Raw genomic sequence first — 13,608 nt, 5'->3', positions numbered from 1 at the left:
TCTCCTGGCTACAGATCTCAGAAAGCAACTATGAACTCTCCTGCCCAGTTGCTTCTGAAGCACATTTCCCCCACATCCTGTGCTTAGCATTTTCTAGGAGGGAAAGAGATTTCAGTCCCACCTACCTGCTGTCTGCAACCCAATGAGGGCTGGCACAGAGCGTCTGGGAGGGGCAGTGGAAACGCTCACGGTGTAGTTGGTGCCTTGGTGCAGGTCTAGGCACACTGCTGGAGTCCTGCTGTCTGTGGTCAGGTTGACTGTCTCCTCGTGAACTGATTCCATAGGGTCCGCCCGGTGTCCTTGTATGTGTATCTTTGCAAGGAGAAGAGACAAGAGAATCCACCAGAACTACAGTTAAAACCACCAAGGGAGACTTCGTGGTGCTGGATCCTTTTCTCCTACTATTCCCTTTTACCCAGGCTGCTCACCTGGGGAAGATAAAAGAGGGAAACTACTGACATCAGGTATCTGAGGATGAAGTCTGATCAGCCATAAACCCTAACAAGTGATATAAAATGAAGAGTCCCTCTGGGGAGTGACATAGAAGCGCCTAGAAACAGGTCTGGATACCAAATGTAAATCCGTCTCTACACATACACCCTGTCAAATGACAAACACATGAAGCACAAAATGTAAAATAAAATACTCCAGATATCTTTAAAAACCTGCTCACTTTTTAAAAAGATGATGGGATTTGGAAAGCAATTAGACTGAGAGGCTCTTCCGGAAGCAAGTCCGTCGCCTCACGTTCCCATGAGTCACCATTTCTGTCCTCACAGGAAAAAAGTAGATCACCTTACTTACCACATACACGATCTCGGAGTCTATTCTTCCTGGGTTTATTTGCCACCTCACACAGGTGTTATTAAACACTGACAGAGCATTAATTTCTGTAATGATTTCTAAAACAGAAAAAAGAGATAGTCCACTCACAAAATGCATCAATGAGCTTTGGAAAAATCCTAACAGCAACCATGCTGGAGGGCAGGGCTTCATGTATTTGCCCAGCTCATATCTCTGCTGCCCACATGCTCTGACTCAGAAACCGAATCAGGCAATTCCGGCAACCCCAGGCCAGCCACCTCGTTTATCTTCATCGTGAATGAGACTGGCTTGCGGGGAAAGGCAAGATTCCTGCCCGAGCAAGTATGGGTAGGAAGTCCAACCTGTGCTTGGCCAGACAGGCCACTGGATGCCACTGGCGTTCTGCTCATGTGGGAGGGGAAGAGGTCCAGGGCTGCGCCCTGAATCTCCTCTGCAGCTGCACAGCTAGGATCGGCTTCTGGCTCCTCATGCCTCTGGCCGGTGGAGCGCTCTTATTTCCAGGTCACCGCTGTTCCCCAGAGGGAAAAGACAAGCATCGCCACTCGGGACTGTTCTTCAGGAGCAGGTTGGGATAAACTAAATGAATTTTCACAAGGTCCCTGGATACTTTTGGGCCTCCTTGAACTGAAACTGTTTAATCCTGATCTATCAGGAAGCCTCTGGTGTCTTCGAGCTGTTTGGCTTCTTTTAAATATCCTGTATCTGTTTCATGTAACGAATTTGGCAGTGTGGGAAACCATATTAGGCTCTTGGTTCCAGTGGGCCCAGTTAGCTACCTGAGAAGTTGCTCTGATGGGAAGAGAGCAAGGATCTAGCTTTTTAACCTCTTTAAAATCAGATTTCCTGTAGATAAATAAACCTATCCCTATCAGTAGATGACATGATCTTGTCTATAAAACAATCCTAAAAATTCACATGCAAAAATAACCATTGCTAAGAAAGGAATTCAGCAGGGCTGCAGTATACAATGTCAATATACAAAAATCAATTGTATTTCTGTACACCAGCAAGGAGTAATCCAAAAATGAAAGAAATAAAACAATCTCACTCCAACTGGTGTGGCTCAGTTTGTTGAGCATCGTCCTGTAAGTTGAAAGGTCACCGGTTTGATTCCCAGTCAGGGCACATGCCTGGGTTGCACCAGGTCACCGTTTGGGGGTGTGCACAAGAGACAACTGATCGATGTGTTTCTTGCACACTGATGTTTCTCTCCCTCTTTCTCCCTCCCTTCCCCCCTCTCTAAAAATAAAAAAAAAATAAAATTGTTTAAGAAAAAAGAAAGAAAACAATTTTATTTACAATAGCATCAAAAAAGAATAAATTTTCCTACAGTGGAAGCTCCCCTGCTACTATCTCTGGAGGAGGGAACCCTCATTTCTCCAAACAGAAACATTCTACAGCCCAAATTCAGGCTTTTCCCACTGAATCAGGCATCTCTTATGGAGTCTTCAGAATCTCCCAGCCTCACCTGTTCCCTGTTCCAACCCTACATGGGCCTTGACAATATGGCTGTGTGTTGTCTCTCAGCAGGATCTGCTGGGGTACCCACACCCAAGCACATGCAACCTGGAGGTGCGGGGGAATTAATGCCCCATCTTTCTTTTTGCCAGAAGGACAGTCCTACAAAGGCCTCTCAGGGCGCTGATGCACAAATGGGATGATCACTTCCGCTTAATGGACCCAATGCAATAAGGAATCCTTACATTGGCTTTTCTTCCTTCCCTGCTTCCTGAGACATCATTCCCTATGGTATATATAATAAATAGAAGCCCTCTGCCTCAGGCTCTCTTTTCTGGAAAACCCAAGGAAAGACTCTCATCAATGAGAGTGAGAAACTGTAATTGAAAAAAATGTTTTTAATTAAAAATGAAAGAAAATGGCTCTCCTCAACTCAGCTCCTGTCCATCTCTTCTAGTAAATCTCTTCCCAGTCTCCAAGCAGGAAAGGGAGCCTGAGCCTTAGGCACCTGTAGGGTTGGCTCATTCATCCTGAACTCAGAACCAATGCCACCTTTAGATAAACCTTGGGCTACTGATCTCCTTGCCCAAAGAAGACTTGACATCTTTACTCAATCATCCCATCAGCAGCGTTACAGAGACTGTAAGTTCCACATCACCTAGCCTTGGCTAAACCCAGGTCAGATATAGATAAACAAGAATAAGTGGAGGCAGAGAGAGGAAAACAGGCAAACTCATGGGGAGACACTGGAATATTGCCTATGGCTGTCCAATGCATTCCTGGGTCTCTACATCAGTACTTCTCCCCAGAGCACAGAGAATGTGAAATCAAAGAAATATTCCAGCTGTGGACATGAGTACTCTAAGAGATGCAAAGGTTCTATCCATGTACCCCCAAGGGTTGCATAAAGATGATGTTGCCACCAGTCTATCATCAGCTTAAAGAAGCCCCTCCCCTCTCCACCACTCCTCAAAGCCCTCGAGCCCTGGACACCGATGCTCACTCACACATCCCTCTGATGTTAACTTACTACCAGGTCCGGAAGGAAAAGGAAACATCCCACACTTCACCTTCTGAGTTGTCAGTAAAGTAAATTTCCTTCTCACTCAGGATCCATTTGCCACCCAAGCAGAGATTAGAGAAGAGACACAAAAGTTTCCTTTCTTATCCTTCCTTTTTGCTCATTCACTATGACAACTGAAAATGACATCTCAAAAATGCCATCTGCCTCCAGCTTGTGCCATGCTCTCTGCACAGATGGGACCCAGATCTGATTATAGGGTGTCAGATATTTCATCTCAAGGAGCAGTTAACAAAGTTTTTTGTTTTTCCTTCCAGGTGCCTACAGATCAGCTTGAAAAACTTTTTCATAAACATATCAGATATTAAACATTCACATTAATGTTGCCTTTTTTAAAAGGGATGACTTGGGCCTGGACTAGTGTTGCTCAGTTGGGCATCATCCCACAAACTGAAAGGTCACCGGTTTGATTCCTGGTCAGAGCACATGCCTGGGCTGCAGGTTCAGTCCCCAGACGGGGTGCCTGTGGAAGGCAGCCAAATGACGTTTCTCTATCAATGTTTCTCTCCCTCTGCTTCTCCCTCCCCTCCCATCTCCCTAAAATCAAACAATCAATCAGTCAATCAAAATAAAAGAGATGACCTGGGAAGCTATGTCCTAATTCCAATACCAATAGGTGAAAACATTTCTAGAAGTTCTCTCTGGAATTTACTCCAGAGTTCTTTATTCACCATTAACAGAATGTCCACTGAACGTCAACCATTCCTTCCACGTGAGGCACTGGGCCGTGATGATGATCAGAAGTCCTTTTCTCAGGGGTATGCTGTCTAATGGAGGGAGCAAACATACAAGCAGGTAAACCACAACTCAGTAAGTATTAGAACAAAGCTACCCTCAAATACCACAGGGTATAGAGAAAAAAGTCATCAACTGTCACCAAGGGACCTGGAGAAGCCGGCTTCACTGTCACCATGAATTTAATGGATGAAGAGCTGAAGAGCAGAGAAGACATCTAAGCAGACAAACTAGCAGGTCTAATGCTTAGAATGGTAAAAAGGTGTGGCATATTCAGAGTGGAGATAGAGCAGTGCCCTGTGATTGAGGAAGAGGAAAAATGGGAAGTGAGGTTGCAGAGAGAGGACAAAGTCAGACTTGGAAAGACCTTGATAGGTAGGTCAATGTGTGAAGACTGATAAGTAGGTCTTTATAGACTTGACCTCATCTTTACAGCAGTTATAAGAAGGAATAATAAAATCAATAATGAGTTATTACCACACACCAGATAACACATATAATACTTTCATTTCTTTAATCTTCAAAATAGCCCCATAAGCTTGCTCCTACTGTGTCCATTTTACAGACCTGAGGCTTAGAGAAGTTAAGTAACCTGCCCAAGGAATAAGCAGTCAAGTCAGGATTCAAATCTAGATCTGTCTGATTCCAGAGCTAAGAGCCTTTGTTTGCATGGAAGTAGTTATTCGGCAAAAAGGCGAAAAGATTCAATCAGGGCACTACATTGAAAATCATGAAACAATTATGATAGAGAAGCAACAGGAGTTGAGGACGTAAGGAACAGCAAGGAATCCTGGCTTCCTGCCGGTCTTTGAACTTGAGAGTCTGAATGGATTGCCTTTTACTGCTCTCATAATAAAAATAGGAGGAAGTCAACCCAGTTTGTGAGAAAGAAACTAATGAATTGTGTTTAGAACATGCTGAGTATGAGTTATCTATAGACTATCCACGTGAAAAATAGCCTTGAAAGTCATCAATGTGAGGATGACAGCTGAAGCCCTGGATATTGGTGAAAAATCCAGGTAGAACATCAAGTGGCCCAATGACAGAACACCAGGAAACACAGACACCAAAGGGGAAACCGGAGGAGAAAGGACAATGCAGAAGAAAGGTAAGAGGTTGGCTGAGAGAGCGTGATGGTCAAGAAGTCAAGGAAGAGATTAAAGGAGCCTCTGCTTCCTCCAAAATGATCTCCCTTCCTTCCCACCACAACCTCCACCTCTTGCACTCAAGGGGGGCCTGGAGCAGACCATCAAGGCCCCGGGGGCAGGTTCTCTCTCTCGCCTGTCATGTGGCTCTTTCTGCTCTGACAGAGTGCCAGTGTCATGGCTGGTCTGATATTTGACTTTGGTAAAAGTTACTAACTCAATAATTTTGTAATTGCTTATTTAATGCCGACCTGTCCTGAATGTAAGCTCAGTGATGGCGAAGACCGGGTTTATTCCTAGCCCCGGGACCTAATACAGTGCCTTGGACATAGATAGTTTTAAAATATTCATTATTTGGTTGATTGGTTGAATGGGTGGATGAATAGACAGATGATCAGCAACGCTAAATTGTGTAGAAAGGTGAAGAAGAATAAGGACTGAAAGTAGAACACGAATTTGGCCATTAGGCGGTCACTGGCAGCCTTGCTGAGAAAGCCATACAGTGAAGTGGGGGTGTGGGATGCCTGGTTCTCCCTCAGGAAGCGGAGAAGGCGACGGGGTGGGAGGGAACGGGACAGTGAGCAGAGACTGCTCTTTCGGAAGTCCCCCTGTGGGCCGGGACTGATCGAGTTGCCAAGTTACTCTCTTGGTTTCCAATTTTAGATCTTTTTTCTTTATTCAGGTGACCCAAACAATTGTCAAGCTCAATGGCATTTCTAGATGAAAACAGTACCTAATTTCAGAATTAATATAACTGATCTTCTAATAAGACTCATCAACTACCTTTGAAGGCAATTCCCAAACAGGGATTATAAAACAGATCTTGATAAGGCAGCATCATTAAAATGAGGGTATGGCTTCCCAAGGTGACTACTTTAAATAAGTGCATATTTGAATAAATTAAATCATAGCAGTTCTGCAATGTTTACTTTCTTTTTCTTTTTTTTCAGTCTTTAGAGTCACATAAAATAAGTAGAACTAGCATGGCTTAGGGGAGCGATTTCCTAAAATGCATTATGTACATCAGGATGATTTTTGGTTGTGCTTAGATACATTTTTATATTTGCTTTGTATTACTTTTTGTGTAAATTAGAAAAAATACACCTAGTTCAAAGTCATGAGGTCACCTATATTACAAAGTGCCCTTGATCAACTCATTTAAATTTAAATTTTAAATATAAGTTGTTTTAAAAAATTATTAAACAAATAATACTTTTGGTATAGCAAACATTGTCAGGTTGGTATACAAATAATTCAAGTTTGGAAAACACTAACATAGGAGAGAGATCGGGGCTTTCGAGGCTAACAGACCTGAGTTCAAGTCCTAACTCTGACATCTGCTAGTTACTGAATGACCCTGTGAAAGCTGTTTTAACTTTCATGAGTCTCAGATTACTCATCTATGAAGTGAAAATAGCAATCCTTAACTTCACAGGGCTTTTGTGAGGACAAAATGAAATCGAGCAATAAGACCGCTAGCAGAGCTCTGGGGGTGTGAGTTGGCATGCAATCAGTGGTGGCTATAATGCTTGATGGTCCAAACATTATTGCACATGTTTAAACAAATCCCAGCCATGTGGCTATTTATATAAATGAGTCCCCTCATCCTGGCTGACCTTTCTTTTCCATCTGAATTGTGTAGAGCTGCAAGTGAGCATCACTGGGTAGAAGAGAAGGGTTGACAAAACAAAAACAAAAACAAAAACAAAACAAGGAGCAGAAGCTACGAGGAGGCCTGGAGGCAGCTGGACTTGGTGCCTCAGTCAGGTTAGGGGTCTCAGAAAGGATCTTAGCAGATAAACAGTCTGTGTTCCAACAGAGATATTACCCTTCTGAAAGCATGGAAGAAGTAAGCATTAGCCTTATAATTATTAACTCAGATTCTAAACATAAAATGTCAAATGACCTGTGCAGAATGAAAGCCAGGGACACAGTCTTATCAAGAAAGAATCAACCTCTTTGATCTTGAGGTAAACCAACTCACTGAACATCAAGCTTCTACCTGGGGTTTTTCCAGACACTAGTTACCTAATTCTCAGCTGTCTGGAGTTTCCAGTCCAAACCAGCCTTAAAAAAGAAAAAAAAGTCACCACGTTGCTGGAGTTCACACTCCATTAAAAACACATACAGATGCATGTGACTAATCCAAAGAAATAGGGGCTCCCAAAATATTTTTAACTAAAAACAACCCAGGTAAAATGAAGATAAATTATTCCACCCAATTTGGAACTAAACATTTAACTATAAAAGAGGGGTCAACAGAATGAAAACAGAGAACAGAGGCCAAGGGCATTCAGAGATTAGGCAGGAAAGTAGAAGATGCGGGGGACCCCAATGTGGACACTGAGGGAGGTAAACACAAAACCCACAAGAGGGAGCTGGGACAGAAGGGGCGTTGTGAAGAGATGGGAGAAAACAAGGAAAAGAAGCAGGAAGAGGGGCAGCTGAGCAAAAGCCGTGGCAATCAGCACCTCTCACTACTTCTCCCATAGCCTCTCCTGCCTTCACATCCGCGATCCTGTGCAGGGCGCTATGAATTAATCAGCATGGAAATGACCCCCTTTATCTGCAGAAATTGAATTCAGCTGCCAATCTTGATGGAGGGCCTAGAGGCCTCCTCACAGAAAGATAACAGCTCCCAGGGAGAATGCCTTGTCTCTCCTTAAATCAAAGCGTGCACAAACCCATGGAAACAGCTGCCGCTGGAGCCACAGCCTCTGTGAAAGGTGGCAGGCTGAGGAGGGTAATTATAATTAGCAGTTACATAACATGTTTGTTCTTCAAAGTGCTCTACAAGCATCAGCTAATTAATAGCTTACTATGCCCCATGCAGATCCACAGGTTTTTCATGTAGTGACTAATCTTTGTACCTCCATTGAATTCTGAATGGTGGAGGCAGAAGAGCTGGAGCAAGGACGCAAATGGCTGGGTCCAGGAGATATGTCCAGCTCTCTTACCAAGTGACACCATACATAGCTCTGGGCCAGGAACATGTCCCCACATGTTGAATTCTGCATCCCATGAGGCAGCTGCCTCGCTTTCTCCAAATAACTCTTAGAGGTGCTGTTAGAAACGCAATAATAGGTTGGAATGACCACCAGTCTGGTCCAATATGGCATTAGCTCTTCTCAACTTCCCCAGTTATTAAGACTGTAAACCTGGAGTCCTTGTTGCAGGTACAGGTTTGCCTTGCTTTTCTGTGCAGGTTGAGCAAGTCAATGAGATCTCTGGTTATTATTCATGCCTGCCCTTTGTTGTTTCTATGGTTACAGTCTCTAGCCTCTATCTTCCTGTATTTGTGGCAGGGATGACTGAATGTGGGAACTGCACGCAACAGACAGGGCCTCAGCAGCAGAGCTGAGTTCTCCATCTACACCAGGAATGCTTTACCCAAGCATTTCTAGAGGTCCACAAACACTGTGAGTTTGAAAAACATCATAAGTATATGAGTATGTGCATTTCTTTGGAGAAAAGTCTATTTACCCAACTGTCCTGTAAATTCCAAGAAGGTCGTGTCTAGCAAAGTACCTCGTACATAGTGTATGCTACATAGCTATCTACCGACTGATTTGATAGATTTCATCAAATATGTATCCCCAAAATAGTTATGAACCATTGCTCTATGGACAAATAATCAGCAGCAATCCACAGGTTTTGCTTGCTCTGACTTTCCTATGGAAAACTGTGATTGGCAAAACCCAAGATATTCTATCATAATTCTGCTGTAAGTCAAACCAGAGACCCACACAAAGCTCCCCTGGGATTTCACGATTCAGGGTTCTGTCTTTGAAGCCAAGAAACTCAACATCTAGAAATACATTCCCAGAGCCACTCAACCATTTGTCATACCCCGAGACCAACCATCATCACAAATGGTGAGAAGCATCGCCTTTTCCCTCCTTGCTTCTTGGAGACAGGTGTGAAATAAAGCATGGGAAGTGCACATTTCTTATTCATGAGATCCTCTTTAACCAAGGCGAATAATTTCAGTAAAAGACCTAACACCTGTATGGTGCTTTAAACTTTTCAAAATGTTCCCCAAAGATTATCTCATTTGATTCTCTCTCAATAACTCTGAAAAGCAGGGGAAGCAGACTTTATTTTCCCACTTTTGGAGATGAGGAAACTGAGGTTTAGAGAGAATAATGCCTTACCAGATGACACACAGCTTAATACGTGGCACTGCTAGAATTTGAACCAAAGTCTCAGAACTCCTTTTCACCAGTAATTCTATTTTGGGTTATATGAGTACATCCAAAAGAATTGAAAGAAGGGTCTCAAAGAGATATTCTCACACCCGTGTGCAGAGCAGCATTATTCACAATTGCAAAGGGAAGGAAGCAACACAAGGGCCCATCAGTGGATGAGTGGATAAACACAATGTAGTATATACATAAATGGAATATGATTTAAAAAGAGGGCAAACTCATCACTTACGACAGCATGGATGAACCTGGAGTACATTATGCTATGTGAAATCAGCCAGTCACAGGACAAATATGACATGGTCTCATTTATACAAGGCAACTAAATTGGTCAAACTCATAGGAACAGAAAGCAGAATGGTGGTGCTGGGGGGTGCAGCGTGGCGGGGAGCGGAGAATTATTGTTTAATGAGAATAGAATTTCAGTTTCGGAAGATGAAAAAGTGCTAGAGTTGGCTGCATAACAATATGAATACACTTAATACTTAAAATGGTTAAGATGGTAAATTTTATGTTGTATGTACTTTACTGCAATTAAAAATGAAAATAAGTATTAAAAACCTATTTTTCATCATGCCAACTTTTCTCTGAAAAACTGCCAACATGGACAAAGTTAGGGCTTTAAAGTATGGTCCCCTGAGAAAATGGTTCATAGAGTAAAATCCCTGGGCCAGCCGAGCAGAAGGGACCGGAATCACTGTGATTTAGGGTGAGCTTCAAATGTTGGCAGCCTGAAATTCCCTATCCAACTGACTTTCCCAATCCACCCTATACATTTTCAGGATTCAGCTGACAAACTTAAAGCCAGGTGCACAGCCAGGTAAACGGCACAGCCAGGCGCAGTACACAGTGCGGCGGCAATCGAACAGCTTTAGGTTAGTGCTCCCATGACTATTTGCTTCTAGGAAACAGCAGCCCCACAGAATAAAATCTACACCTGTGCGTGTCCGAGTACTTTCTCTCCAGGTGCCTCTTTCTCTGTGCATACACAAGTGACCTTTCCTCCAGGACTCTCAAGCCCTCTTGGCAGACACAGCGAGCCAGGCCATCCCGGCTGCAGCCGTGGCCCCCACCAGGAACGGTGCTGCCCTCCCGGAGGGCGGCCACAGCGGATCTCTGCCATGGCAGGCAGCGCGCACTCATTAGGACCCTGCATTCTACCACTATAATTCACGTTTTGGAAAGAAACATAAAGTGATGATGGAAGCCACTCATGTGGGAAATGAGAAAACACTAATCCCACCAAGTCATCCAACTGCAGGCATATAAAGTGAGATTGTTCAGAAGTGGAGACAACAGGTATGTCTGACTTTAATAAAATTTACAACCACCACGCATAAAAATATTCCAATTATGAGATTATTTATATTATAAAGAATTCCTTGGTTGATGAAATAATCCATCTCAGGGTTCTTTTAATTATTAAGACTTTCTGGTACATTTTACCATGTACCTTCAGATCATTAACTTCTGAATAGATTGTAATGCAATTGTAGGAGTTTTGTTGCCAAATGATTATTAAATTTTATATATATTTATATATACACAAAATCTCTGAACTTTTTAAAGAAAATTAATGGAGAAAGTATATAAAAAGGATTATGACATTACCATTTTAGACCCAGCCAAATGCTACTTAACATAAGAGTAAAAGAAAGACATTATCAGAGATTTTACAATTGAAAAATATCCATGTGTATCTTTTCTGGAAAAAAACTCAAAGCTAACAATATAAAAAAATTAATAACTTGAAAATAAAATTACAAATTATTTCAACAAAATCTGAGCAGTGAGATGAATGGAAGAAATAAAACATGCTACGTTTCTCATATAGTAGTGGAGAGCTCATGATACAATTTTATTCAAGAAAGCATAATAAATATAAAATACACAAAATACAATGTTCATAAAAATTCCGAAGATAATCAAGAGTCCCAGCTATATGTAAATACGGAAAGAAAAAAATGACATTTTGCATTCATCCTGATTTTCATTTTTCTCCTCCATCTGAAGAAATCCAAGAAAATTAAGCACTCCTGACATCTAGGATTTTAAAACGTAAGTCCATTTATTGAGATAAAGTATTCAAAATAGAGAAAATTATATGATCTGTTTCCAACTCTGCATCAACCATTTTTAGCCTTAAAAATAGATGCCCTCTCCCTCCCCCCGCCCCCACTTCTTTTATATGAGCTTCTGACACAGAATTGGTGGATTTAATGGAACCACACTCTTCTCGGTCCCACATGGATGCTTGGCCTGCTGCCGAACCCCAGAGGTCGTTCCCTGAGGGAGGCCTCCCAGAGCAGGGTTTCCCCACTGTCAGTGGAGTTACTGTAATACCCTCAACACAGAACATCAACCCACCTGCCCAGGCGCTTGGCTCTGAGATTTTTAAAACAGAGTTAGTGCCGATTCAAATCATCAGCAGTTAGGGCACCAGAATGAGGTGGTCATTTCCTAAATCCTCCAACCCTATCTACCTCTGAAGTCCCTTTCCATAGATGTTTACCAGACACAAGACCTCTTGGCCATTATCATGTTTTCCCAGCATCAAACCTTTAGAGATTTACCGGCCCAAAACATTCCAAGACATGAGTACATTTGGGCGTAAATGAGCAACCAACAGACCAGGTGGTTAATATTTCCTAAGACTGCCCAGTCAATGTTGACAACTAAAACATCTGGTTTAAGCCAGGGTTCAGTTACAGCAGGAAGGAGACAGAGCATCAGGGAAGAGATTGAAGGTATAGGTTTAAGTAGGTTTATGGACCTTGAAGCTGTGATTCTAAACAGCACATTGGAGATGTTCGGGAGAGAACTCAGTGACAAATAGTGGGATTAGGGAGAAGCACAGACACAAAAGGGATAAGAGTGAAGAAGATTATTAAATTGACTTCCATCTTGGGCATGACCAAGAATAATGGAAGCCATGGTGGTTTTAGTTGGGACTACAAGATTTTTTTAAATTAATACCAAAAATATTAATTTGGGGGTTGACGAGAGACCAATAACCTTGTCTCTAAGGGCTAAGGTTCAGAGATTCAGGTAGATGCCCAGTGGTAGGCATCCGGACCTATGACTCTGTGAGTTCTCATCATAGAGCTTTTCTAACTGATAGTCTCTTGGCAAGAGATATGTAGAGAGGATTCCAGCATGGCTTGGATTAAAAACATGGTTAAACAATAGCTGTACAACTCAAATCAGCTGAGGAGCTTTTGAGAAACATATGCTGGAATCTCACCCCCACTCCCCACCCCAACCCACACACACACAGATAACTCTTCTGAATCAGTGGTACTGAGTTAGTTTCTTGGCATCCCCATTCCTACAAAGCTCCAAATTTGAGAATCTAAATTAAATACTGATATAAATGGCTATGATTTATCATCGCATGCATCCCATTTGGACCCTAAGTGGAAATTGTTACTATTCACTGTAACTCTCCATGCTGGGGATTATTGTCCCCATTTTACAGGTGAAATGGCTCAACGTAGCTAAATAACACATGCAAAGTCACACGGATAGTTATGAGATGGCCAGGAGCTGAATGAATCCATGTCTGTCCTTTCCTTCTCCTACAGCCACTGCCTCTAAGAGCTGCTCCATCTGCAAATCCTGTAGTACCCGCCCCTCTCACCTCAGCTTACGGCCCTCTGCCTTGCTCACACTCTTTCTCACCCAGGTATATCCTTTCTCCCTCCTACCTAGCAAAATATTTCCCAGTGACTCATCTGCTTTATCAATAAGAAAGGGGTCCTTTCTCCCTCTGAACTTCTGTGGCCTGTATCCTCTGGTTCATTTATTCATGCATTTATTGAGCACCTCGTAGTTGCCAGACACTATACTAGTCATTGCTGCAAAGAACAAAATGGACAAGATCACTGCCCTCATGCAACTTAGGGAGAGAATAAATAGACATAAATAAAATCAACATGATAATTACAGAGTGTGGTAAATGTTACAGAAGAGGTGAAATAATGCGATAGGGCGGGAAAGACTTTTTTAGCAGAGTGGTCAGGAATGGTGTGATGTCTCTGAGGAGGTGACATCTGAGTGAAGGACCTGAAGGATGACAATGAGCCAGTCATGTTTAGGAGCAAAGGTACAACATTTCCTTCAAATGAAATGGCCCACACAAAGACCCTGAGGTGAGAAA

At 42.6% G+C, this 13,608-nt stretch overlaps 1 protein-coding gene across 1 annotated transcript in view; it reads right to left on the bottom strand.

Annotated features, from left to right (window-relative positions):
• Positions 1–13,608, bottom strand: part of SUSD1 (sushi domain containing 1) — a 100,274-nt gene that overhangs the window by 53,350 nt on the left and 33,316 nt on the right. The window contains 6 exon segments of the mRNA XM_054584521.1: positions 126–312; positions 805–902; positions 10,387–10,420; positions 10,423–10,466; positions 10,469–10,530; positions 10,532–10,565. Of these exon segments, the coding sequence (XP_054440496.1) occupies positions 126–312; positions 805–902; positions 10,387–10,420; positions 10,423–10,466; positions 10,469–10,530; positions 10,532–10,565 (459 nt within the window).

Source organism: Pteronotus mesoamericanus, unplaced genomic scaffold, assembly GCF_021234165.1.
Source record: "Pteronotus mesoamericanus isolate MK-2021 breed Mesoamerican mustached bat unplaced genomic scaffold, CSHL_Meso_final contig_78, whole genome shotgun sequence".
Lineage (NCBI taxonomy): Eukaryota > Metazoa > Chordata > Mammalia > Chiroptera > Mormoopidae > Pteronotus > Pteronotus mesoamericanus.
Note: the sequence above shows the minus strand (reverse complement) of the source record. Positions and strands in the feature narration are given on the sequence as shown.